General features: G+C 41.8%; 2 protein-coding genes across 5 annotated transcripts in view; one reads left to right on the top strand and one right to left on the bottom strand.

Moving 5' to 3' along the window:
• Positions 1-9,747, top strand: part of LOC105829305 (calmodulin) — a 66,873-nt gene extending 57,126 nt beyond the window's left edge. For all 4 annotated transcript variants that reach the window (XM_012668039.3, XM_012668038.3, XM_028190147.2 and 1 more), the window contains exons 5-7: positions 3,223-3,313; positions 7,656-7,712; positions 8,063-9,747. In XM_012668039.3, coding sequence (XP_012523493.1) covers positions 3,223-3,313; positions 7,656-7,712; positions 8,063-8,142 — 228 coding nt within the window. In that variant the 3' untranslated portion in view covers positions 8,143-9,747. The remainder of the gene's footprint in view (positions 1-3,222; positions 3,314-7,655; positions 7,713-8,062) is intronic.
• Positions 9,748-9,925: 178 nt separating this feature from the next.
• LOC105829303 overlaps positions 9,926-23,476 on the bottom strand; it is a 54,949-nt gene continuing 41,398 nt past the window's right edge. Inside the window, exons 2-9 of the mRNA XM_012668036.3 lie at positions 22,966-23,101; positions 19,778-19,973; positions 18,915-19,125; positions 18,163-18,487; positions 17,460-17,726; positions 14,814-16,415; positions 13,281-14,628; positions 9,926-13,145 (exon numbers count right to left, since the gene is read on the bottom strand). Coding sequence (XP_012523490.1) covers positions 12,822-13,145; positions 13,281-14,628; positions 14,814-16,415; positions 17,460-17,726; positions 18,163-18,487; positions 18,915-19,125; positions 19,778-19,973; positions 22,966-23,101 — 4,409 coding nt within the window. The 3' untranslated portion in view covers positions 9,926-12,821. The remainder of the gene's footprint in view (positions 13,146-13,280; positions 14,629-14,813; positions 16,416-17,459; positions 17,727-18,162; positions 18,488-18,914; positions 19,126-19,777; positions 19,974-22,965; positions 23,102-23,476) is intronic.

Below are 23,476 nucleotides of genomic sequence, written 5' to 3'. Positions count from 1 at the left end.
ATATCGTGAATCATAGTGGGAACGTAATGCCAGGCTGAGTTTTTCAGCGAGAGCTTCGAAACTTGACGCAGGTAACTTTCCGGACAGGAGGGGGAAAAAATAAAAAAAATAAAAAAAAAACACGACGATCCTCGCGGAAGAATCATCGGACTTTTGGATCGCTGCGCGAGCAATTTCGCGGTGAACTTTACCTTCGTGGAGGTGAAAAAACGCGGAGAGAGATTCCTTAGTTCGCATTAGCATGCTAATGAATCGGGTAATCGCGTAACGTTCTTCTCGCCCGGTCCTTATCGGACAGGTAACATTACAACAAGCGCGTGGGAAGAGGCGAGGGGGGAGGGGGGTTGATTTATTTTCGCGTAATCCTCCGGGGATGGATACGCCCGGGACGGACCGGCGTGAAAAAGCCACGCGTTTACAACCCACTCCTAATATCGAGACGCGAGTTTCCGTCGTACCATAAATTCGGGCGAATGTTTCGTCCAAGGTGCATGTGGCCGCCGGAGGTGCACATTATTTGATAAGCGGAATCTCGACGTTCATTATTTTCTTAGCCGCGGGCGAGTATCGTTGCATGTTAAATGTGAAAATGTTTTCGATAAGCAAATAGTGGACGAGGATGTGTTTACGCTATGGGCAATAGGGCACCATTAATTATAAACTTTCATTAAATTCTCGAATAATTGTAATTGTAATTAATTATTACCGATGATTGCATTGACAGCGGCCATTTCCGCGGACAAGCGGTTCGCGTTGCGGATGTAAACAGGACGAGCTATCGATTGGTCGGAACGATCGAACGGTCGCCGGGCCAAACAATTTACTAATTAACGTAACGGTCGTCTGATTGTAATTTCCCTCGGCCGCATTAGGTGGGAGACGACCGACCCGAGACCGCGGCGAGAACGGCGACAAGACCGTCACTTAGAGCGATTGTACCTCGGCAACGACTTCTTTTTTTCCTCCCCCTCCCCCCCCCCCCCCACGAGCCTCTATTTCCCGTTTAATAGAGGCGAGGGAACTCTCGGCGACGCTTTCCCTTCTGACTTTCGTCGGAAACTGAGTCAATCCCGTGATTTCCACCGAGGAAAAGTGACAAATATCTTACATATCTGCCGTGTTTCCGCGCTGCGAAAATATACCTTGGCACTTAGCTCGTTTATCGCAATACACGAGTACGAATATAAAGATACCTCGCGTACAGATAAGCACGTCGATTTATCAATCGTTTCATTGATCTTCTACGAGATAACGATAATTGCACGTCACAAGATCCAAGTTACGATTGAGAAATAGTAGAGATTTATTTTATACATATATTTAATGTTTTACATAATTTTTATTTTTAATATGTTTTATAATAACATATATTGTATATAAAGTATATAACGAAATGAAATTAACGTTTGTGATACAAGACAATAGACAGTGATTACTTTTGGAAAAATAAATCGAAATTATATAACAATATAATTTTAAACGAGATTTTCCGAGAAAATCACGTTTCAAGATTGAAACGGATGATATTTTCTTTCATTTAAGTCTGCGTATATAATCTCTTGAACATATCTCGACGTGTTATCAAAATATGAAATATTCAATGCTTAAAGTATAGCAATTTATTATGAAATGTACTTTAATACTTTAATTAACATATTTTATCTAAAAGAGAAGGGTCCTTAATATTTTACACATAATTTTTCCAATAATCTATATTGCCTCGTATCTAATAATCGTCATGCCAAAATGACGTGTAATTATATATTAAATATGTAACGTCTTTTTATATCGTCTAAATGTAAAAAGTAGAGAGACAAATTATTGAATTTCCAGAGTTAATTGAAAAAATAAAATAAATAAAATCTTGAAATGAAAAATTTGGCTCGAGTCTCAATTTAGTTTTCCAATCCTTTCCTTTTTCCTCTTGCCTCTCGTTGTATCACGACCGCTGATTCTGTCTGAATTTGAATACCGGAACGGCGAAAAAATGAGGTTATACAAGCGCGCAACTTGCGAAGTACGCGCGCCAACCAATCTTCTCGAATGGTGCAGCAGTTCGAGAGCGTGCCTCTTTGATGCGAAATTCGGATTCGCGGACGGACAAAAGACGCGCTGTGCTCGACAGACGTCGGAGACGGGGCAAGGGGGGGGGAGGCGGGGAGAGAAAGAGATTGCAAACTGAGTTCGGCAACGCATTCTAAGCCGCCTCTGTAGTTGCAATAACTACTCGTTAGTGTAACCGAATCAAGCGAAACCGACTGAAACGAGCTCGCGATGCTCGTGCGAGCAAGTTAGCGGTATTTCGTGTAACCTGTAATCATTGTTCGCTATGATAGATGTTTCTGCATTGTCTTCCACGTTAAACGGCAGACCGGCTCCTACGCGATCGTCCACCGTGATCGCGGACGGAACCGAGGCCAGTATCTTCGCGGGCGATCCTTTTCTTCGAGCTCGACATGTTTTCGACGATGCCTCACCCGTTGCCTCAATAGAGCGTCATCGAACGAAGATGCTGTTGCTGCTAGTAACATAAGTGATCGCATTGGTGTCGGACGCAAACGTTTCTCAGGGACCAATTCCCTGGTGCAGCATCAATTCCATCCAATTCTATTTCGGGAAGGATCCGGACGATTCGATTCGCGTCTGTTCGCCTCGATTTCGTACAAATTGTGGTGGAAGCGCAGAATTGACTGTTGTGGGCAATAAATAATAGGGGAAGGGGAGGTTGAAAACGATTGTTTCCTCTTCGTGAGCTACTCCGTCTCTGTTTCGTCTCGGTTTCCTCCGCCGACCGCGAGAAAGTCGACGCGACATCCGTCAAAGCGTTTCTTACTAACGAATCGAAATAAAAGCGAAATGCCTTTGTAAACGGTAGAAAGCGAGCTTCGCGACAAGGGATAACCCCTCCCCGGGAAAAAAAAGAAAAATAATATTTCCCACATATTTTTGCTCCTCCCGGGAGTTGCCAGGCGATCGCGCGGCGGAGATCCAGCGACGGAGCGGGAGATGAAATAACAAGCTCGGTGTGGGAAGAGACGTTCCTTTCTCTCGTCGTGTTTTATATGGCGATTATTCGGATCGTACGTTTTGAAGAAATCGTCGACGCAAGTTACCGGCGCCGAATTTCACTGAGATTCGCTACTTTCGACATTTTTTGTATACAACGCCAGAGCATTAACGTCACGAATTTAATTTATTTTTCTGTTTGCTTGTTACACACAGGTGTTCGACAAACATAATCGGGGGTACATCACCGCGTCGGACCTCAGGGCGGTGCTGCAATGCCTGGGGGAGGATCTTTCCGAGGAGGAGAGTAAGTTGTTAGATATTAACGCATCCATTGCGATGAACGTGATGCGATTACGCGGATATTACGTGTGCCGATTATAACGTGTGCCGACATTCCTTCTATTCCTCTCTCTCTCTCTTTCTCTTCCTGAAATACTTTCGATAAGAGAAACTTTGGCTATAAAAGCTAAAGTATCCTATTTCCACCTAAATTGGCATACCTAAAGTCGATTGATTCTCGGGAAGCTTCATGGCAGAGCTGCATTATACGGATAAATTTCTATTTAATGCGGCAAGAGTTTTATTTTTAAATTGTCTTTCCATGGACGTGAACAGAATTTTATTCGTTAATCACGATATTATTAATTGATACTGCAGATCATGATTGCTCAAATAAACTAATGTAATTTCAACTTCACAAAAGCAATCGAATTTTAATTATTCCTACTGTATGTAATACTGTTTCGAAGCGAGCTTGCGCTAGCTAATTAAGTAGTACTTTATGAGATTAATATAATGATCCATTTACTGTTAATTCATAATGTCGAATGTAAGTCATTTTTTTATCAATTTTATGTTGCTATTTTTATTTAATACGTTGTTAATTTTATTAATTATGAAACAATTAGAGGTGAACAATTTAATTTGAGTAATGTATTAAATTTGACTTAAACTGAATTTATTATTATTTACTATAAATCTATATATGTTAATATAAACGCTGTACTTTGTAGAATAACTAAGAGTAATTTAATCACAAAAATTAATCGATTAGGTGTATAAATTATTTCTTAATTACATGTTTTGTGTTAAAATAATACATTTTGACTTACACAGAAGTTAAAAATAACAAAATATTATTTAATTTAAGGAATTGGTTTAAATTTTATTTTATTTTTAATATTTATCAGTGTCTTGTTAAAAATGAATTAGATTGCAATCTTGCCTGATGAAGCAAAACGATGCTCTGTGTATACTGCTTTTGTAAGAATACTATTAAGGATTTTTCTGCCTGAAGTATGTCGCATAAAATAACGCGATATATTTCAGGAAAATAAATTTATTGCATACTGAGCGCAAGTGTACACTTTTTCTTATATAAAAAACATTTCAAGGATTTTCCCTGAAATATATCACATTATTTTTAACCCTCCGTCTGTACACTTATTTTCACTAACGCGGTTTGTACACTGACCCTTTTTTTTATTCTGTTCTTTTTTTAAAATGTTAAATACGTGCAAAAAATCTGGAAAAATTCCTAATTACGCCTTGAGTGATTACATTTTTAATTTTAATAGTTATTTTTGTCATTTATTATAGGGGAACCAAGCTCCGCTTATCACCAGACTTGTGGTTACACGTGCGAAAAATTTCGCTTGTTCCCTTCTAGGATCAGTGTACAGACGGAGGGTTAAGAAAAAAGAAGATGATAAACCCTCACAAGTTTTTTACCATAATTTTTATCCCGAAGTGTTATTTGCACGCCTGCCCTTTGTTATTCTACGGAGACTTAAATTTCGTAATTCATGTTGACACACGCCCATTGCGAATCTAGAACGCGTGTCTTCAGTCACATCACCCCGGTGATTATTTCTCGCCGCGAAAACGTCTCGACACACGTCGCCCGCATTCGTGCCAATCGAGTGTTTCCGCAAATAAAGCAAGCAACGGACTTGGCTGAATCACCCGTTCCATCATAAATGTACCGTTGGATTGAATCCGTCACCAATACTGATTATTCCGTACGGCTATTGCCGTAGGCTTGCTTCGACCGATTGTCGAAGACAAATCTATAGTACTGATTATAATCGAATTTGGATTTGTGTTGAAATCAATCCTTAAAATTTTTGATTGACTTTTTAAATTACCCAAGTGTTAATTTAACATTGTGTTATTGAATATTGTGTTATTTGAATATTTTGTATTAAATTAATATTCAATATTTCTTCGTGTTAAAATAACATAATTTTTTAGTAAGTGAATAAATAACATAAAAATAATGTAGCTTTAACAATTGTATACGTATATGTTGGTAACTTAACATATACTATAAATGTATATAATTTTATTCAAGAAATATGCTTTCAAAATTTGCTTTTAAATTACAAAAATCATTATCAGTCTATTAATTTTCTACAAAAATATTTCTGTTATATATTTCTCCTTCAAAGTTAAACTAGCATCAAAATTTAAGAGAATTGCTTAGGACGTGCCATATATTATTTTACAATTAACCAAAATGTTTTAATCGTGTAATACAAATTACACAGCGCTGGATGTGTAACCAAAACGCCCTAGTGATCTGTACTCATTAACGTGATCCGCAACCAGTTGCAAATCATGTCGTGTACCTCCTCAGACGTCGAGTATCAATCACGATGCGACAATCGTGCGACCGGCTTGCAAATTTGCGGATCGCAATGTATAGTATCTCGCGTCTGTCGCGTCGGTTCCGCGAGCGTCGATGGCGATGCTTTGCATTCGACATTTGAAGAATGACGTTTCGATCGATCGGACACATGCGGGTGCCGGTAAGCATGCCGATGTTAATAAACGGATAAAAATAGAGTCGCGAAGCTTCGGAAAATACGAGTAAAAAAATTTCGCATTTTGTATTACGCGTTTGTTTTTCCCCTTCCCTAAAAGGCTTCTCTTAATTAACGCAACACGTTTATTTTTTTTTTTTTTACGACAAAACCCACGCGAAAGCGCTTAAAGTGGCGATTAGAGAAATAATTAGCTTCTATGTAAGGAAACACGGCTCTTTCTTGCGCGATATAATTGCGCTCCAGTTAATTACACTCTAATAAAAAGCGGAAGGCAAGAGACACGGGAAAATGTGATCAACGAGACTATTAATTCAAATATGATTTGATCGTTATCGCGTTAGAAAAAGTGTTGACGTAATCGCGGAAGTTGAAACGTGAGTTTTTGTGCGTTCGCCAGGCGAACGTTAATTTGTTGCTGGATACGAAGGAAGAAGTAATTTTAGTGCACCGAGAGCGTCAGCGAGGCGCAAAGTGCATCGGGAAGCAACTGCTTATATCGATTGATTTGATAATCTCGCACGAACGGACGAGCGACACAAGTTTCTTGATTGGTCATAATTAATTTTAACTAAATCGTGCAACGGTCGATGGACAATCGTTCTATAATTGGCAGAATTATAGTTTATACACTAAGACTATGTTATATATATATAATACTGTGCACTTTTATGGAACTAGTGATTTAGGAAATGTTAAAATCTATTTTGATTAAATTGCATTTCATTATTATATCTACACTGAAAAATATCTAAAATTATATAAAAATTAGAAATTTAATAAATTCAATTAGTGTATCTGAAAAACGATTCAAAATTCTTTTAGAAATTATCTCTCGGTATAATTAATTCCTTCCTGTTAAAAATACTAAAATTCTTGATATTAAGTTTATTATATATATATAAATTCAGTTAGTATAACTATTCTCAGCAAAGAGAACGTCTAAACGTCAAAAACTAGTAAATGTAATCAGAAATTCTGATTGACTTCATAAATGTATCCCACCATCCCGTTTTGTTAATATTATACTCGAAACATTTTTCTCGCTGTAAAACGAAAAATTAGTACAGCATTGTATGAATAATTTCGCAGTTCAAAATAAAATATCAACAATATCAAATAAAACTCAAATATTGCGTTTACCTCAAGCTGTTTGATAGATTAGTTTTTTTATTTAAGGAGATATGAAAAATTCTGAAAGTTACGTTAGACGGCACGGGAAGCGCGATCGTTTGTATAGTAAATGCTTAACGTAAGAATGGGAACCTGAACGGGCACCCAATAAGAAACCTAATTCTCTTATTAGCGGAAATTTTAATTTCGGAAATTTCAAGAAGGCATCCGAGGGGACGTCCTCGAATGCCAGCGTGGTACCGTAACGGATCGTTATGCCGCCTTCATTCCTTTTCGTAGCAATAAATTCTACGTGGAAATAATCCGAGTATATCGGCAATGTCTTTCTCGGCATCGCGCTCTCGGCACTCGTGATACGAATTAATCCTATCGCACAATGCACAGGAAAGATAAATTAATTACTGCAAAGATATACACGCATTTTATACACAAAGAACTATAACAGGAATATCCGTTTGAATTTGCATTGGATTCAACGATTCTTTTAATTCTACTTTAAATATATCGTTTTATTTCTGCTGAACGTCCAATCGTAGTCGACCACAGCGAAAAAAATGCGAAAAAATTTAGCTCCTAAATATGGGCCTTTAAATCTGTATTACATTTTTCTTTACATCAGCGAGTTATTTAATTAATAAAAGCAGTTTGTCCACGTTGTAAAGCGCTCTTCTTTTTTTTTACTTTCAGTCGAAGATATGATTAAGGAAGTGGACGTGGATGGAGATGGCCGAATTGATTTCTATGGTAAGATTTTTTCCGCCTTGTACTGCCGTAGCAAAGGTTTCGTGAAAACGTAAGGATAAGAGTCGGCGGCGAAGAAACGATTTCAATTTCTATTCGCACCCGATCCATCCTTGAAATGATCGATGGAGTCGTATCTAATAAGAGGAGAGTGCAACGGAAGAGTAAAAAAGTAATTTAAGAGATTACAGAAGAAATAAACGACTATTTTTCTCCTTCTTTCGCAATATTATCCAACAATTAGATGTTTTTTTGCTTACCCCAAAAGGAGATTGGCGCGCGCATTGCGAAGTCATGTTGTTTCGGCATTCGATATCTGTTTTAATTCTCTCTTCTTTGCTTTGCGATTTCAGAATTCGTTCATGCCCTCGGCGAGCCGGGAATTGACGAGGACGAGGAGGATGACGAAGACGACCTGCAATCTCCGCTCTAAGATCACATTTATTCTTACACCTCTCTTTTAGATAAGTCATATCGACACACGGGGCAAAGGCGATGTGCAATCTCGCTTCCGCGAAACATTCCTTCTCTCGCGTTTCGCAATCGATTGACGAAACGGAACGAGGCTCAACTTTCGACTTCGTGAACTCCGTTTACGTTTCGTTAAGTCTCATTCTTATTCTCAAATTTCGAGTCAAATTTTAATGCTGGAACCCGAAAGGTCTCGCTAAGCGCATTGTGAATATAGATAACAAAAAGAATTATAAAATAAACAATCTGCACCGAGCTACCGTTATCTGCGAATCATCGTGAATACAGCACAAATTTGCATTTTCAATGTATACTAAATACACGTGAACCGAGACCCCCGTCGATCGGGGGGGGATTTTCGATAAAATTCACGAGTTTCATGACTCGATGGCTCGTGAGACTCTATTTAATTAACACTAGTCGTCCGCTGATGAACGCGTAACATGCGAATATTGTAAAACCGTAAAAAAAAATTGTAAAAAATAGTACGCGCGACTGTGCGAATTTAATGATTTCATCTAACATAGTTTAATTGTTGATTAAAAAAGTTCGACAGTGGTTTCCTCTGAAATAAAACAAACGTTTGCAATGTAAATCGAGGGTGAATTGTACGCGAGAGTAAATCGCAAGATTTGCGAAAAATTCTTTCTTTCGCTGGGGAAACGGCGATAACTGCTTCGAGATAATCGCTTGGCAGTTGGTAATGAGCCGGTGAGATTCCGCCGCGCTGGACAGTGATAAGGGCTTCTGGCGACGCGCCATAAGTCCGCTGAATACTTCGGATAAATCATCAGCGGTCGACTATACGACTTTTATCTCTCGGAAAGCGGAAGTTATTCGGAGAATGAAGCCCGTGTCTCACCGACGCGACGAGGATCACGCTGATTCTTTTTTTTTTCCGTGACGCGGGAAGCGAGCGTCAAGTGCGCGAGACGTTAAACTGATTGAGGAGTAATTCGCACGATATACCCTCGATCTCCTAGCGCTTCGATATCGGGAGGCGACGCGGCTTCCACGTACCGACTATATCCTCTTCCGAGTCTCTCGATGCCGCCGCACTGGGCGGACCTTTTAAGATGTAAGAATGATCGATTAGACCGTAAATGAATTCCGTCTCGTATGTGGACTTTTTTCCTCGATTTTACTCTCGTCTAATACTATAGATAACGTTACATTCTATTTAAAAAAAAAAAAAGGTTAATCTTAAGAGGAACGGACGCGCACCGCAACCTCTCCGCGGATCGCGCCGATCATGCATGCGTCGCGATGGCGCGATCGCCGAGCGAGCGAGCGGGAAGGGAAAAGAAAGACCGAAGGATCGTTAGGTCGCTCGCTCAATCCCGACGATCCGCCGAATTACCGTGCCGAATCGATGGATCTCTCGCCACGATTCTCTCGCCCGGAGAGCTATCCGGCGATCGGCGGGCGGACTTTACATCGATCTTCGCTCGCTTTGCCCTCCTCGTATTATGTACCTTAAACGACTATATCACTGTTACGCCAATAACAAAGCCGCACGCTGTTTCAAATATTTTAAAGGATTTAATAAATCGCTAAAAAATATGTAGCCACGGCTATTTATTCAACACCCCTCCTCCCCCCGCATACTATGTTGCTGATTTCGTTTAACCGTGTTGCTGATAAATTTCCCTCTATCCCTCTAAGTATTGAAATTCTCGCAGAGTTATCCTTTTTTGTTATTCTATTTAAAATTGATTATTAATTAAAAGAGAATAAACCTTTCTTTATTTCTTTTTTTTCTTCAACGTTCATTTTTATTAGCGATAAATAAACTTACATATCTTTACAGTAACAATGTCCCATTCGTAACTCTCGGAAAATATGAGAATATCTATTCGCGAAGATTCGTGTAGATCCAAAACTTCCATCTAGCTTATCGCATTTGGTTGTTAATTCCACCTTTCGCATCCTCGACTCAACGATGAACGAATGAACGAACGAACGAACGAACACTTTAAAAAAATCAGTACGACGCAAATGGTACGTACAATAGCATAATATTTTATATCATGATCATCGTCTACGTTGCGTACGTTGTTTCACATACGATCTACGTACAAGTCTTAAACGTTACTTATAGTACTAACGATTAGCGAGCGTACAACAGCCAAACATGAGAGAAGAAGTGAACAACATAAGACCGCTGCTGCTATAAATATATCATAATCGACATAACGATCGATGCCTATTGGCTTATATATTTTATCGGACATCCTTTCGCAAATTTTGATATTGGTTTTTCTTGGAGTGTCCTCTTTTTAAGTTTCCTTATGCCATTTAGGCTAATCGTCTCTCATCTGGCGTTTACATGGTCCAATTGCGTGCGCCTTCTTTCTCCACCGTAACATCATCTATCCTTTGTCATTACTACTTTTTATTACGATTCTAAAATATCTTCTCTGTACAATATTATGTATTTCGTTGCATGATCAAGCCACGGTGTATCAGTATCGATTAGTAGATTAATTTGATTCCATCGCCCTGCGTATCTTTCTCTAACAAGTACAATTACAATATAAAAAAGAATAAATCTAGGATTAGTTGATTACCGGACTATCAGTGCAATTGGCTCGCACGAGCCTTCGTTATCCTTAGAAGATTAGAGATAAATTTATACATCTTCGTGGCAAAATATAATTTGATCTTTTATATCGAAAATTTAGCGTTTTTATCATCGATTTCGTAGAAAATGATTCATCGTGTTATTACGTACTTAAATAAACCAGGAAGTGATTAAACTCTTATTTGCAATTTATTCATTATCTGACGTCGTTAATTCTTTTCGCATTGGTAATTAAATTTATTGATCACAATGCAGATCGAGCTGCATAAATAAAGTTACGGTGAAAAAGAATGCAGCTTTATTGTGTCATCGTATTTTCGTTAATGCCAGTTAAGAGGAAAAAGCCTTTGTCTTGTGGCCTAAAGTATCGGAGATCGCCATCCAAATACATTTGTCGGATAGAAACGAAAAACTTGTTTCCTTCCCACAAATCCTTAAATTAATGTTTTATTACAAGCCTCTCTCGCACTTATCATGTCAAAACGGGAAACATTACTATCTTTCAGACGTGCATTAGGATGCGTTCCACTTAACGCTCGCAATGACCGCGTAATTATTTCATTTTTGCTTATCAAATATTAAAGATAAACAAAAACAAATAACGCTCGTAAGCGTTGCGAGTTTCAAGTAGAAGGAAACCCTAAGTCACTTCTCAGATGTCTCAATGGAGACTTGTATTTGGGTTGCTTGGGAATATTTAGACAATCTCACACGCAATCCGTTTTAATACGCTCTATTCGCAAGAAACGTCAATCTTATATGTGTCGTGTGTGTGCGCGGGGCACTCTTCTTTTTTTCGAAGCAGAAGTTCATGCAGAGAATTGAGAATTTGTCGCAGCCTTTACCTCTCGATGTGGTCCTCTCGAAAGAAAATGTTCGATCAAGCTATTAATCCGAAAAGCGGATTAATTAATGCAACGAATAATGTAACGATAACCGCGCAGTCATTTCAATCCACCTGGGATGACGTTCCCGACAGACTGTCTGAAAGATGCATTTATTCGACCGCAAAGAAATGAGTCTGTCGTCAAGTCGTATTGTCGGGAAAGTTGAAGACGCGTAAAAAAGGATCTCGAGGGACCTCGATTGTTTACAAAATTTCTCGATCGCGCGACTTAATAATCATTAGATGCCAAAGGCAGTATATCAAATAAAAAGTATGATTGTATACGTATAAAAAAAGGTATATTCGTGATTCTCTCCTTCTCGCGAGGTTTCCGGCTTGCTCATGAAACTGTCTTCCGTTCCCCTCGCTGCATGACTTCTCTAAGATACATAACACATCATATCATGTGTTAGTGTTTAAGCAGCTATCGCTTATCGCATCTCTCAAGCGTATCATGTCCCTTAATCGTATACGCATATCGGTATTCGTTACCGACAATATAACGTGACAATGTAACGGCGCGATACATTGTCAACCATTCTATCCCCTATCAGCTCGTCGATCAATTACCATCGTGCCGTATCTTCGCGTAAAACAGCCAATCACGCGGTCAGCTGCCGATACGCCTAATTATTCACAATCAATCATTCCGTCGTAAGCTTAATAAACTTACATCGTCTTTGCGTTAAGTCCGCTGTTTAAGTAGCATTCTGCTCTCGCATCTACTCTCTTTCAAGAATGTCCTACAGAAAGCAACTTTTATTTCAAATTTGAGTTATGACAACTCGTTATGAGTCCTGTTTACATTAAATAGCCAACAATTATTCACTGCAACGACACCGGAGTACTTGTCACAAGATGTATCGAATATCTCCCTAAGAACTCGCGACGAGAGACGGATATATCACTCGCGAATAATGTTCATAGACACGAGCAATTCTCGAAAAATCTCCCTCGCGAAGACTTCTTACGTTTAAATGCCGCTCGCTATCATAGCTCAGTTAATGTTCTCAGCGCATTTTTGATCATTTGCCCTGACGGCGGCGCCGGCGGCTGCGAAGCGCAATCGTCTTCGTCTAACGAGTGCAAACGTCGACGTTGGACGCCGGCGACGAAGGCGCGAGGATGGGACTGCGGGACAGTCGGAATCCCATCTCGCGATGGACCCTCCTCAGAGCACAGGCTCTTCGTCGGTCTCGTCGTTCTCGTCGGTTTGCTGGGACGATGAAGCGTTCACCAAGGGATTCGTCTTGGTCCTGCGATGTCGTTTCTGTTGGTTATTGCTGCCGCCGCTGTTGCTGCTGCAAGTGCTGCTTATGCTGCTACTAGTACTGCTACTCGGACTGTTACCGCCGTTGCTGCTGCAGGCCAAATCAAACGCGGTAATTTGTCCGTGAGCAGTTATCAAGGGCCGTAGAGCCGTGCGCACGGACCAATGCAATCGTGGATACGTGCGTTCCTGTTGGAACATCAACTCTTTCCTTCTGTTTTGCTTCTGTAACAATCAATAAGAAAAATGTACCTTACAAGTAAATAACAATATTGACAATTTTTAACAATTAAAAAAACATAGCTTAATATCTAACTTTCAAAGAAATTCTATAATCTTCAGAATGTATGTAGATTTTACCTCGGACAAAGTTCGTGAATCCTGTGAGATACGTAGCTTCTTGCCTTCGGAGAATTGTTTCAACGCCTTCTCTCGCACGTAAATGAACGGTCTGATAACTCTGAGATCCTCCCGACGTATATAGTAGTGAGCTTTCATGGTTTTCAACATGCCACCGTGGAGCACTGAGATGAGGAAGCTTTCCGTGAGATCGTCCAAATGTTGACCAAGCGCCAGCACGTTATATCCGTGCCGTTTCGCTAAAGAGTACAAGTGTGTCCTAACTGACTTATCGCAAAAGCTGCAGGTCCCACTGGCAATGCTAGCATCTAACGGATCGTCAACATTGACGCTAATCGAGTTCGTCACTTGTTCCTCGTAGAAGTAGGGAATCTCCAAAGCCTTCAGGTAACTCATCAATTCCATAGGATCGGAGCCACTCGCGTCGATGGTGGCTGCGCCGATCTCAAAGTCGATTCCCTTCGACCTAACATAAAATCTGTACTGATGTAGAGTATGTAGAAGAGAGAGCGAGTCCCTGCCGATCGCTGACAGGCAGACCAAGACTTTATCATTGTCTCGAATCATGTCAAATTCTTGCATAGCTTCCACCGTAGGTTTCCAGACGTTTTTCGGCGGGCAGTGCCATTGAGTTCGCGGGAACTCGAGTCTAGACTCGTTATCATCAAAATTGTTCTCCTGCCCGTCGCCTTCCTCCTCTCGCAGATCTCCCGTGCATTCCTCGTCCTCTGAGAGATTGTCGTTTTGACGCATTTGCTGCTTGCCGCCACATTTAGTCGACAGACTCATCATCGACGTCGTCCTAGGTTTCCGCCCGTGGCTGTGGGTGGAGTTGGATTCGGCGCTGCTGCTTCGTTTCAGATCGAGCGAGTCCATTGACTTGTCGCTCTCTTGAAAAGACATATTTATACCGCTGTCCTGAGAGCTGACCGAGTTTACGGCCGAGTAAATCTTCGGTAGAACCTTCTGGGAGTCGCTAATGTCCAGCCCGCCGCGTCCCTCCTGCGAATCATCGTCTACGTAATCGTCCACGTCATTCTCCTCGTCCTCGGTCTTCGAACGACCACGCATTCCTATCTGTTCGTTCTCGGAAGGTTTCATTACGTAAATGACTGTCTCGTCTGAAGAGCACTCGCTGGACATTTTGCTTTCCTGTTGCGAGAGCTCGCCAACCTTGCTGGCGATCTCGATCGATCCGCTTTTTCTGGAGTTCGAAAGTCGCGGGGACGCCGATGAAGGAAGCACGATTCTTCCACGATCGGGCGAACCGCATCCGCTCGAAGAAACATCTGAAGTGGAAGCGTCTGGCGAGTACCTGTGAAGTCCATCAACGGCGTTCACCATGCACCTGTTGAAAAAAATTCGCATAAATTTATGATAACTCTAGAAATCATTAATTAATACGTTCATATGCAATTTATGTAATGTCGTTAATCCTATTTCTATTAAAAATTTTTATATTTTAGTTCACAGTATAGTACTTTAACATATACTACTATTAATAAATTAAACATAGTATAAATAATGAAGTACCTTATCTCGGATTTCACTTCGCTTGCCATTTCCTTCGAGAATTCCATTAAATACTCAGCAATGTCGCTAGCCGTAAACGAGTCGTGCCTCGACTGCTTCTCCTCCATGTACGTTTGATTAGCTATACTCTGAGGTCGCGAATGATGTTGCGGCGTATTCTCAGACGTGTTCGTCTCCGACAAGGCATCATCCACTTTGGAAATCACCTCACGGATCTCCGATTTAATCTCTGTTGCCAACTCCTTGGTCATCTCTTTCACGTACGCGCTCAGATCATCCTGACCCATATTCGTTGAAATAGGCGATGCTCTACCACCGCCTACCAGCCTCTCGGTGTAATCGCTGGTCGACGAATATGAAGACGGTGGTGACGCCGGATTATGATTATAATTCAAAGAAGAGATCGAATGACTCGGGCTGGCGGCGGAATCCAGTTCCAAAGAATTTAGCTCTGTCTGACTGCTGCAACTGCAGTGAAGACGTTTGTGCCTTGACGAACCGTTCGACGTGCTCAGTCCCAAGCTGGTCAGGGTTTGCGGACTCAGAGGAAGCGGCGGGATCAGCGAGGATGCTGTCGCGGCACCGACGCGAGTTCCCTGCGCGTTACATCCGTCAGTGGTACTACCCAGGGAGTTGCATCTTGCGCGTCCGGCATTGTTGTGCGCCTCTAATAGCTCCCTTTGTTCTTTCGTCGGTCGGGTAGTCGATATTGATCCCAGGACCGAAGTGGTCACAGCCTCCCCCACCAAGAACCTGACTGGCATCGGCGAATTTGGACATGTGGCGGGTGATCGGTGTCCACCGGAGAAATGACTGTGTTCATTTTCGTTTTCATTTTGATTCGGACTCTCCTCTTCGCTGTTGCTCGATGACGATGGCTGGTTCATTTCCGCCGTAGTCGCCATTAAGGTTCGCCGAACTGTGCTTAGTGCTGGTAGACTTCGATGCCTCGGCGAGATCATTGAGATTGGCGCATTGCCCGAACGCGGAATGTCGCTATTTAGCCGTCTCATACCGTTCGTTGGAGAGTTCACCAAACTATCGTGACAGGTAATAACGGTGTTCGTATGGCTGTACTTGTTCCAGGCTAGTAATGGATTGAACGGCACATCCTGCTTGACGTTCTGCGAGTTACCCAAAAGGAGATCCTGCGCTTCACTCGGCAGCATGAACCAGCGCAGCGCTTCCATACGCTCGCACATAAAGTTGAAGCTCTTGTCGATCTGCAGCGGATATCGTTGGGCCATTTTACGGGCACGATTGAATATGTTCCGAGCGGTCTGCAGACAATCGCCGTAGGTTTGCGGGAAGACGCCGGCGCCGGAAGCTCGTCTCTCCGTGGCACTCATCCTACCATCAGTGTATCTGATTGAACCTAGCCACTTGCGCTCTTTGAAGACGCTGTTAGTATGATGCCGCCATTCACCAGTATCGGGATTCAGCACGTATTGTGGCAATAGCTTCCAACCCTCGGTGGCTACCATCTTAAGAGCTTCCAACACAAAGGCAACTTCCGCCTCGCTCATAAAGTAAGGGAAGGACAGTCTAGCAAAGCCTGGTCTGAGGCCTTCCGCAGTGGTTTCCTCGATGCCGTTCCGTTGTCTAAAGTAAAATAAATTATTATGATGCATGCGCGATACTTGTCATGAAAATAGAATTTTGCTTCGAGTTAGGATCGAGGGCTGACGTAACATCTATTTCTACGCGTGTCCATTAAGCGAAATTGCATCGCACCGAGTTTAATAGACGATCACTTCCTACTCTGTTGATCAATGTAATGCATGTAATCTTTCGCATGTGTGGCAATATTGTTTTACGCGAAGCGATAGATGAAAAGATTGACTGAAAATTGAAATCGATATTATAATTTGAAGAAAATCTTTACTTTTTACCCATATTATTTGCAATTATTAAAAATAAAAATGCTGTTTACGTAAGATATAATCGACAAAATTGAATTTTCTATTCGTTGAATGTTTTCTCTTCCTACGGATTTATTTTTAAAAATCAATTCAATCGAAGATATAAGAAATAATTATATTATTAAAATGCATTGAGTCATCCTATGAATAATACAAACATTTTTTAAGTTTACTCCGATGTCCTCTGTAATTTGAATCGTCAACAATGTAATTATTAATATACTGAAGAAATTAATCGTAATTTTTTTTAAATGTATATAAGAAATAATGATATTAATTATTAAAATGCCTCACGTCATCTAAGAATTCTAAGAATAATGCAAACATTTTTTAAGTTTATTTTACAACGTTCTCTGTAAATCGTCAATAACGCAATTATAAATATAGATTATAGACAAAATTGAGCATTTTTTAATTAATTATAATTATTAAAATTATGTATATATAAGATTATGTATATATAAAAATAATCTATACGACAAACTTTTTTTCTTAAATTTCATCTTCTGAAGTATCAATATATAATTCAGAATCATTTTATATTTGATTTATATAAAAATAAATTCAAGACAGCCTACTGAATAAAAATTGTTTAAATTTTAAATCATCCTGATATATTTCATCCAGCTTGGAAAATTGATGACTTTAAATTGACTCGGAAAGCAGTTTCATTCTCTTTCTCTCTCTCTTTAATCTAAGAGCAATAAAAGAAATATATATATACCCTTCCAAGAGGACGTTCTCGTATTCCTTGGCGAGTTCCCGATCGATCCCCATCAAATGATGAGCATAGCGACCCGTACACGCACATCCTCCACGTGCCTGGATACCGAAAACATCGTTCAGAACAGCGCAGACGAAGTTATGATGGAGAAACGTGCCGCGCGGATGGCGCACCATAAACGAAAAGATAGGCAAGCGTTTCACATTCTGCGAGGTGCTGCCGAGTAGAATCAATTCCGGAATGGTGCGCACGTGGGCCAAGACTTGCCTGAAGAGAAAGCGATAACCATTAATATTGAGCTATCATATCGTATCGTGCAACTGTACGGAGTCAATTGGACGGAACTGCGTATCGAAAATCTTCTCTCAATTACGCGTCGCAGCACGATCGGGTGATATTTGTATTCGTAGCAACGCGAAAGCAAACCTCGCGCAAAGCTAATCTCGCGAAAGAGAACGATGAGCCGCGGACGCACAAAAAAAAAGAGCAACAAACGGAGCGCTCCGTCGCTTTCTCGCGAGCAGGAAGACATTCGCGAGGCGAAGAAATTACTCGAAACGAAATCGCATTTGTTTCCTGAACGGTGAGAAAAGCTGCGTGGGAAAGATTACGCGTTACGCAATCCTCGCACGCGGCGTCCGTGATTTCGAGACAACGCCAAGAGGTGCCTCCTCCTTCCCGCGGGGAGGAAAATCACACTCACCGAGAGATCTTGTCCTGCCGCGCGATGATCGCCCTAGGTGTGACGTTCTCCTTCAGCTGGACCGCCAGCCCGCATCGGATGCTCTCGACTACCCCGGCGGTCCCGCTCTCACCCCGCAGCTCGGGATCGCGGTGGTAGCGATGAGAGTCCCTCATGTCCTCCGGCTCGACGTCCTCCCGCAGGAGCCGCCGCTTCGTCACCAGTATACCGGGCGACTGCACGCCGCCGATGAATTTGTGACCCGCGAAGATAATCGCATCCTTGTGCACCGCGGTCTCCGCGACTCCAGGTAAGTGCGGGTTCATGTCGATCTGGACGTACGGAGCTGAAAGTAAAAGAAACACGATAACAACATCGATCACTGATCAATCACCCCTTCACCGAACCACCTAATCATCTGTTCGTTACGTAACGCGCGAGCGCTTACGCAAGGGATCATTATGTCATCAATAATAATATTTAAGTTATCTTCGTTACAAAGACATTTGCGTTATTTTACAAGCGTCACACACGACGGGTAATTCGCTCGAAGCGTATCGAAACCCGACTGATAAAATCTTCTCGACATCGGCGAGGTCCAGAAGAAATTATCGGAGTGTAATTAATTTAATAAAATGTTTTGCGTCTATGTGTGTGTGTGTGTGTGTTTGTGCGTGTATGATCGATTATTTAGCCGGTCGTTTTTTCCTTCACTTATCTCCAAACTCGGAGATCGCGTGTACACCATCGCGACCGATCTTTCGATTCCTTACCTGCGGTGGTGTAGTCCCACACGCTGAGCGCGCCGTATTGGTGCAGCAGGAGGGTCGTCGCGACGTCATCTGCCAAAACCCCCGTTATGCAACTGGCAGCGCTAAAGCATCCGATCATTTGCGCAACGCCCTCGCTCCGCATTCTCGCGAGGCCCCGCTCGAGATCGTTCAGGTCCAAGAAGCCCTCCCGGGTCTCGGAAACTCGTACTATCTGCAATGCAGTTCAATTGGGCTCCGTCAAAGACGCCGCCGCTTAGACGATTAGACGGCTGCGAGCCGAAGGAGTCAATCTCCGACACTATTCTAGATCGAGGGTCGTTTCTGAGGCTCGTCGCGCGCCTTGAAAATATTTATACGAAATGCCCCAAGGTCCCCACCGCGAAATTTATTACCGGGACGGATTCTTCGAAGTCAATGTCGCGCCCGCCTGCCTGATATATTCGAAGACCACGTGTTACACAAAATAAAGTTATTTATAGATGTACACAAATATTATTTATATACCTTATACGCCGGCTTCAACTCGTTAACGATTAAATTGCACGACCGTTAGATAATGAAAGAGGAGCGAAGCGGCGTATGTAGGGCCGTCGAGCGACGAAGGAAGGTGGAATGGCCGCTCGCGTGAGAGACGATGTTCTGGCACGCCGCCAAAACTCAGGCTACACAGCCTCGCGCTGCGTTTGTTGCGTACCGTTTGTCGAATCTCTCACGCACCTCTCTCTCTCTCTTTCTCTCCTTTCGACTCCCCGCTTTAACGATCCACTTCGCCGTCGCGCGCGTTTTACTGCCTGCCCCCGCTTATCCGTTACCCGAGTCGCAGCCGCCTGGCTTTTCCGCCGTGAATTTATCCGTCCGCTTACCTTGACACCGAGCTCGCGCCAAGGCCTCAGGTTGGCGTGATGCTCGAACGGGCCCACGAAGACCACGGTGGACTTGGAGAGATCGAGGTGCCGTAAAAACGTGCGAAGGGCAGCGGCGGTGCCTTGACCGGTGAACAGGACCGCATCCTGTTCGTTAGCCCCAACCGCGTGCCTGACGATGTCTCTGGCTTCATGCCTGCAACATGAACGAATGGATATGGAGACTTGGCCTTCGTGGAATCGACGATAAAGAGTCCGTTGGCGCGATCTGCCGCCCCCCCCTCCCCTTGTTGGAGGGAGGAGGGGAAGCTATTGACGATACTGTGTATCCTCCAGTAGACACAACGCGGCCGCTGATTCATAATAATAAAAGCTGTACGCACCGGGCATACATTCATGAGCGGCCCCGACACGTGTGAGTTTGTGCTCGCGGCGATTGACGCAGAGTCAATATGGATTTAGCGGCGTGTGATGTGACGCTGAGAGACAGGATAGACATAGGTCGAGGAGTGTAATGCACACCTTGCAGTTTGCACAGTCTCCATCGATTTCGCGGCGCGAGTCAGTCATAATTTACGCGCTCGAGGACTCGGGGTGACACCCAAGACTCGGACGACGCGCGACACTCGAGCGAAGTTAATTACATTAAGTTCTCGGATGTTAATTTAAATAGCCACGCTTGTCGCGCAATAAGGAACATGTTTACCTTGGATCGGAGCGTCTCTTTTTATTCAACATTTATTTAACAGGGAATATGTAGAATATTATAATATCAATTAATTTTTGGTCTTTTTTTACCGTTACATTTTATTGTACATATGGGAGAGTTGTTGAATGCGTATATACTGATCTTCTAAATCATACATCTTCACTATTTTACATTTTTACTTAATATCTACAATACTTGAAAATATGAAGTGAAGACTATTATTGAAAGTGTTTTTATTTTTAAAAAATGGGGGAAAAATATAAGAAATTATTAAGATTATGTGTGAGACATATTTTATTAATAATAATATTTTGAAAAATACTTATTAGTTAATAAAGATTAATAATAAAATAGCAAAAACGTCGACATAAAACTGATTGAATTTATTTTTGCAACTGACATATTTTTGTTCATATCAATTATTTGTCTCAAACCAGTTTTATTTCGACATTTTTGCCTTTTTATTATCGTTTTCCATTAATTAAATATTTAATTCTTTTTCAACAAATTATTAATATTATAAAATAACCGTATATAGTTCATAATTTTTTGTATTTTAAATTTTTCATTTATAAATTTAATACGACGATACGATTTGCCTAAATAGTATCTTTTGTAAAAAATTGTATGACAATTTATTATTGATAAAAGTTAAACGACGTAATAGATAACTTTCAGGGTACATTTTAACGTTAAATTACAGTATTACACTAGTTCCCCATTCTTCTTAAACTTGAGCAATTCATACAATGTGTATTTGAGAGTTTCTTGTATTATTCAACATTTTATTCAGCTGTACACATGTCGAATCATGCAAAGTCAAACAATAGCATAGGATTTTGTTAATATAGACTCTTGAGCATGCAAGTAGGCATCTTTTTCGATGACCTCTTTTTCAAAGTTTTCATATCTAAGTAGTTATACGATAAGTTGATTGTAGTACTATTGCTAATCACATTATCACTCCTGTTTCTCTTTGACCCATTATATCATTAGATTTTTATAAATAACGTCCTTAGTTATCTAATAAATATTTTAGAATTTTAGAGTCTAAAATCGATTGAACAACGTATCGACAACTGTAAACGTTAAAATTTAATTTAAGATATGATTGATTATTAAGAAAATTATTGTGTGCCTAATACAAATAATCACAATACTACCTTTTCATTTATCAAATGAGAAATATAATGGAAAAAATAACTAATTAAGTGATAATACGCATTTATCAACTCTTCCCTATTTAATAATTTATGAAAAGAAAGCCTCACGTTATACGCCTCAAACGACGCTGTTGTCGTCCCTCATTTGAGATAAACAACATCGGCAATCATGGGACGGGAGGGAGATTGAAATTGCGGCTCGCGGTAATTTATTGCGTATTGTGCACACACGCCTCTGAATATGTCGTCCGTCGCGTGATGAGCTCATGCATCGTGCGTATCGTCATTATTATCGCGGTCTTCTCGCAGGCCACCGTGGCTAAGCACCATGGCCACCGGAGGGGGAGGGGAAAGGGTGGATATTGATCTGGGACATCAGCGCCAAAACGAGGGAGGGGAAAGGGGGAGAATCGAGACGGGTCGGGCGAGATTTAAAACGATCCGGTCCTTCGCGTTTTCCTTCGCCACGAAAGTCGCCGCGATAACGCGACCGACAAGCGCGTTCCGTCATTGAACGATTTTTTTAATCGCCTATCACATTTATGTCGCGGCCGAGAAAGTTTCCGGAGACGCGAGACGCCCGGTATCTCCCGGACAGCGCGACGCGAAGCAAAACGACACGGAACGGCGGGTAAGAATCGCCGTCGCCGTCGCGACACACTCCGCCGTGGCTTGCGGCTTATCGGACGGGGAGTGTCGGATTAGAAATTGCAACGGAGACGATAACTCGATTTAATTGCAAAACGCGTCGCGTCTCGCCGTGCGGCGCCTTGCCAAAGTTATTTGCATACAAAAATAAAATGCGAGCGGAGAGAACGCGCGGCGGCTGAAAATTTCGTCCGATAATGCCGCGGTGTCCCAGTTGCATTGGAATGAAATATGAATAAGATTAATTTACGGCTTGAATAACTGAGCGAGCGAGCGAGCGAGTGAGTGGGTGAACGGATGAGAGCGAACGAGAAGCGTTTTCATTATTCTCCGGGATGGAAATCCTTTCACACGACGAGCAATCGACTGGCGAGAGAGGGAAATTAGATTACGTTAATGAAATAATTACGATAAATAATATAAAGTGGAGTACGGGCATGGGATGTGAATTGAAAGCTAAATGGAACAAAATGAATTTCATTTGTTGTGTACAATGAAGGGGAAAAAAAACTATATAGGAGACGATTGAGACAATCGATCGATAAATGAACTAAAATTTCACCACGATCGCGATGAAAGCGGAACTCTGCGCGAATCGCCTGGAGCAATTTGCTCCTTCGAAGGACGAGGAGAACTGTCGAGCTTCTCCCTGCACGCCGATCGCTTACCTAAAAAGAGAGGACTGCAGACTGCAGATGGACGTGGACGCCCGAGTGTCGCCCAGGCATGGCAGCACCTCCTTCGCGATGTAATCTTCGAGGAACTGCAGCGACCTTCCCGAGGCGGTGTAGTCGCAATAAACCACTGAAACAGAAAGAGTAAACACGGCGGTGAAAGGTGGAACGTTAAAGAATAGGCGTTCTCTCGCGCTTTCGCGAGGTGTTTCCGTTCGGGATCGGCGAGAGAGCGATCTTCGTTTTTTCCTTCGTTGCTTTTGATCTCGTCGCGCTAAATCGCCGCTCGTCACGCCGCGCGCTACTTTTACCCCCGCGCGCTCCGAATTCACCGGCGATCACACAAAGACAGCATCCTTCAATTTCTTAATCAAATAATATAATAATTGCGTTCACATTGATTTAGCGCGAGGGAATAATTGAAGGAAAGATCAGAAATTAGCGAATTGTAATTAAATCGGGAGGAGAGTGTCGTTTCTGTGTCTCGTTTAATTTTCACCGTAAA

This window comes from Monomorium pharaonis, chromosome 8 (genome assembly GCF_013373865.1).
Source record: "Monomorium pharaonis isolate MP-MQ-018 chromosome 8, ASM1337386v2, whole genome shotgun sequence".
Lineage (NCBI taxonomy): Eukaryota > Metazoa > Arthropoda > Insecta > Hymenoptera > Formicidae > Monomorium > Monomorium pharaonis.
Note: the sequence above shows the minus strand (reverse complement) of the source record. Positions and strands in the feature narration are given on the sequence as shown.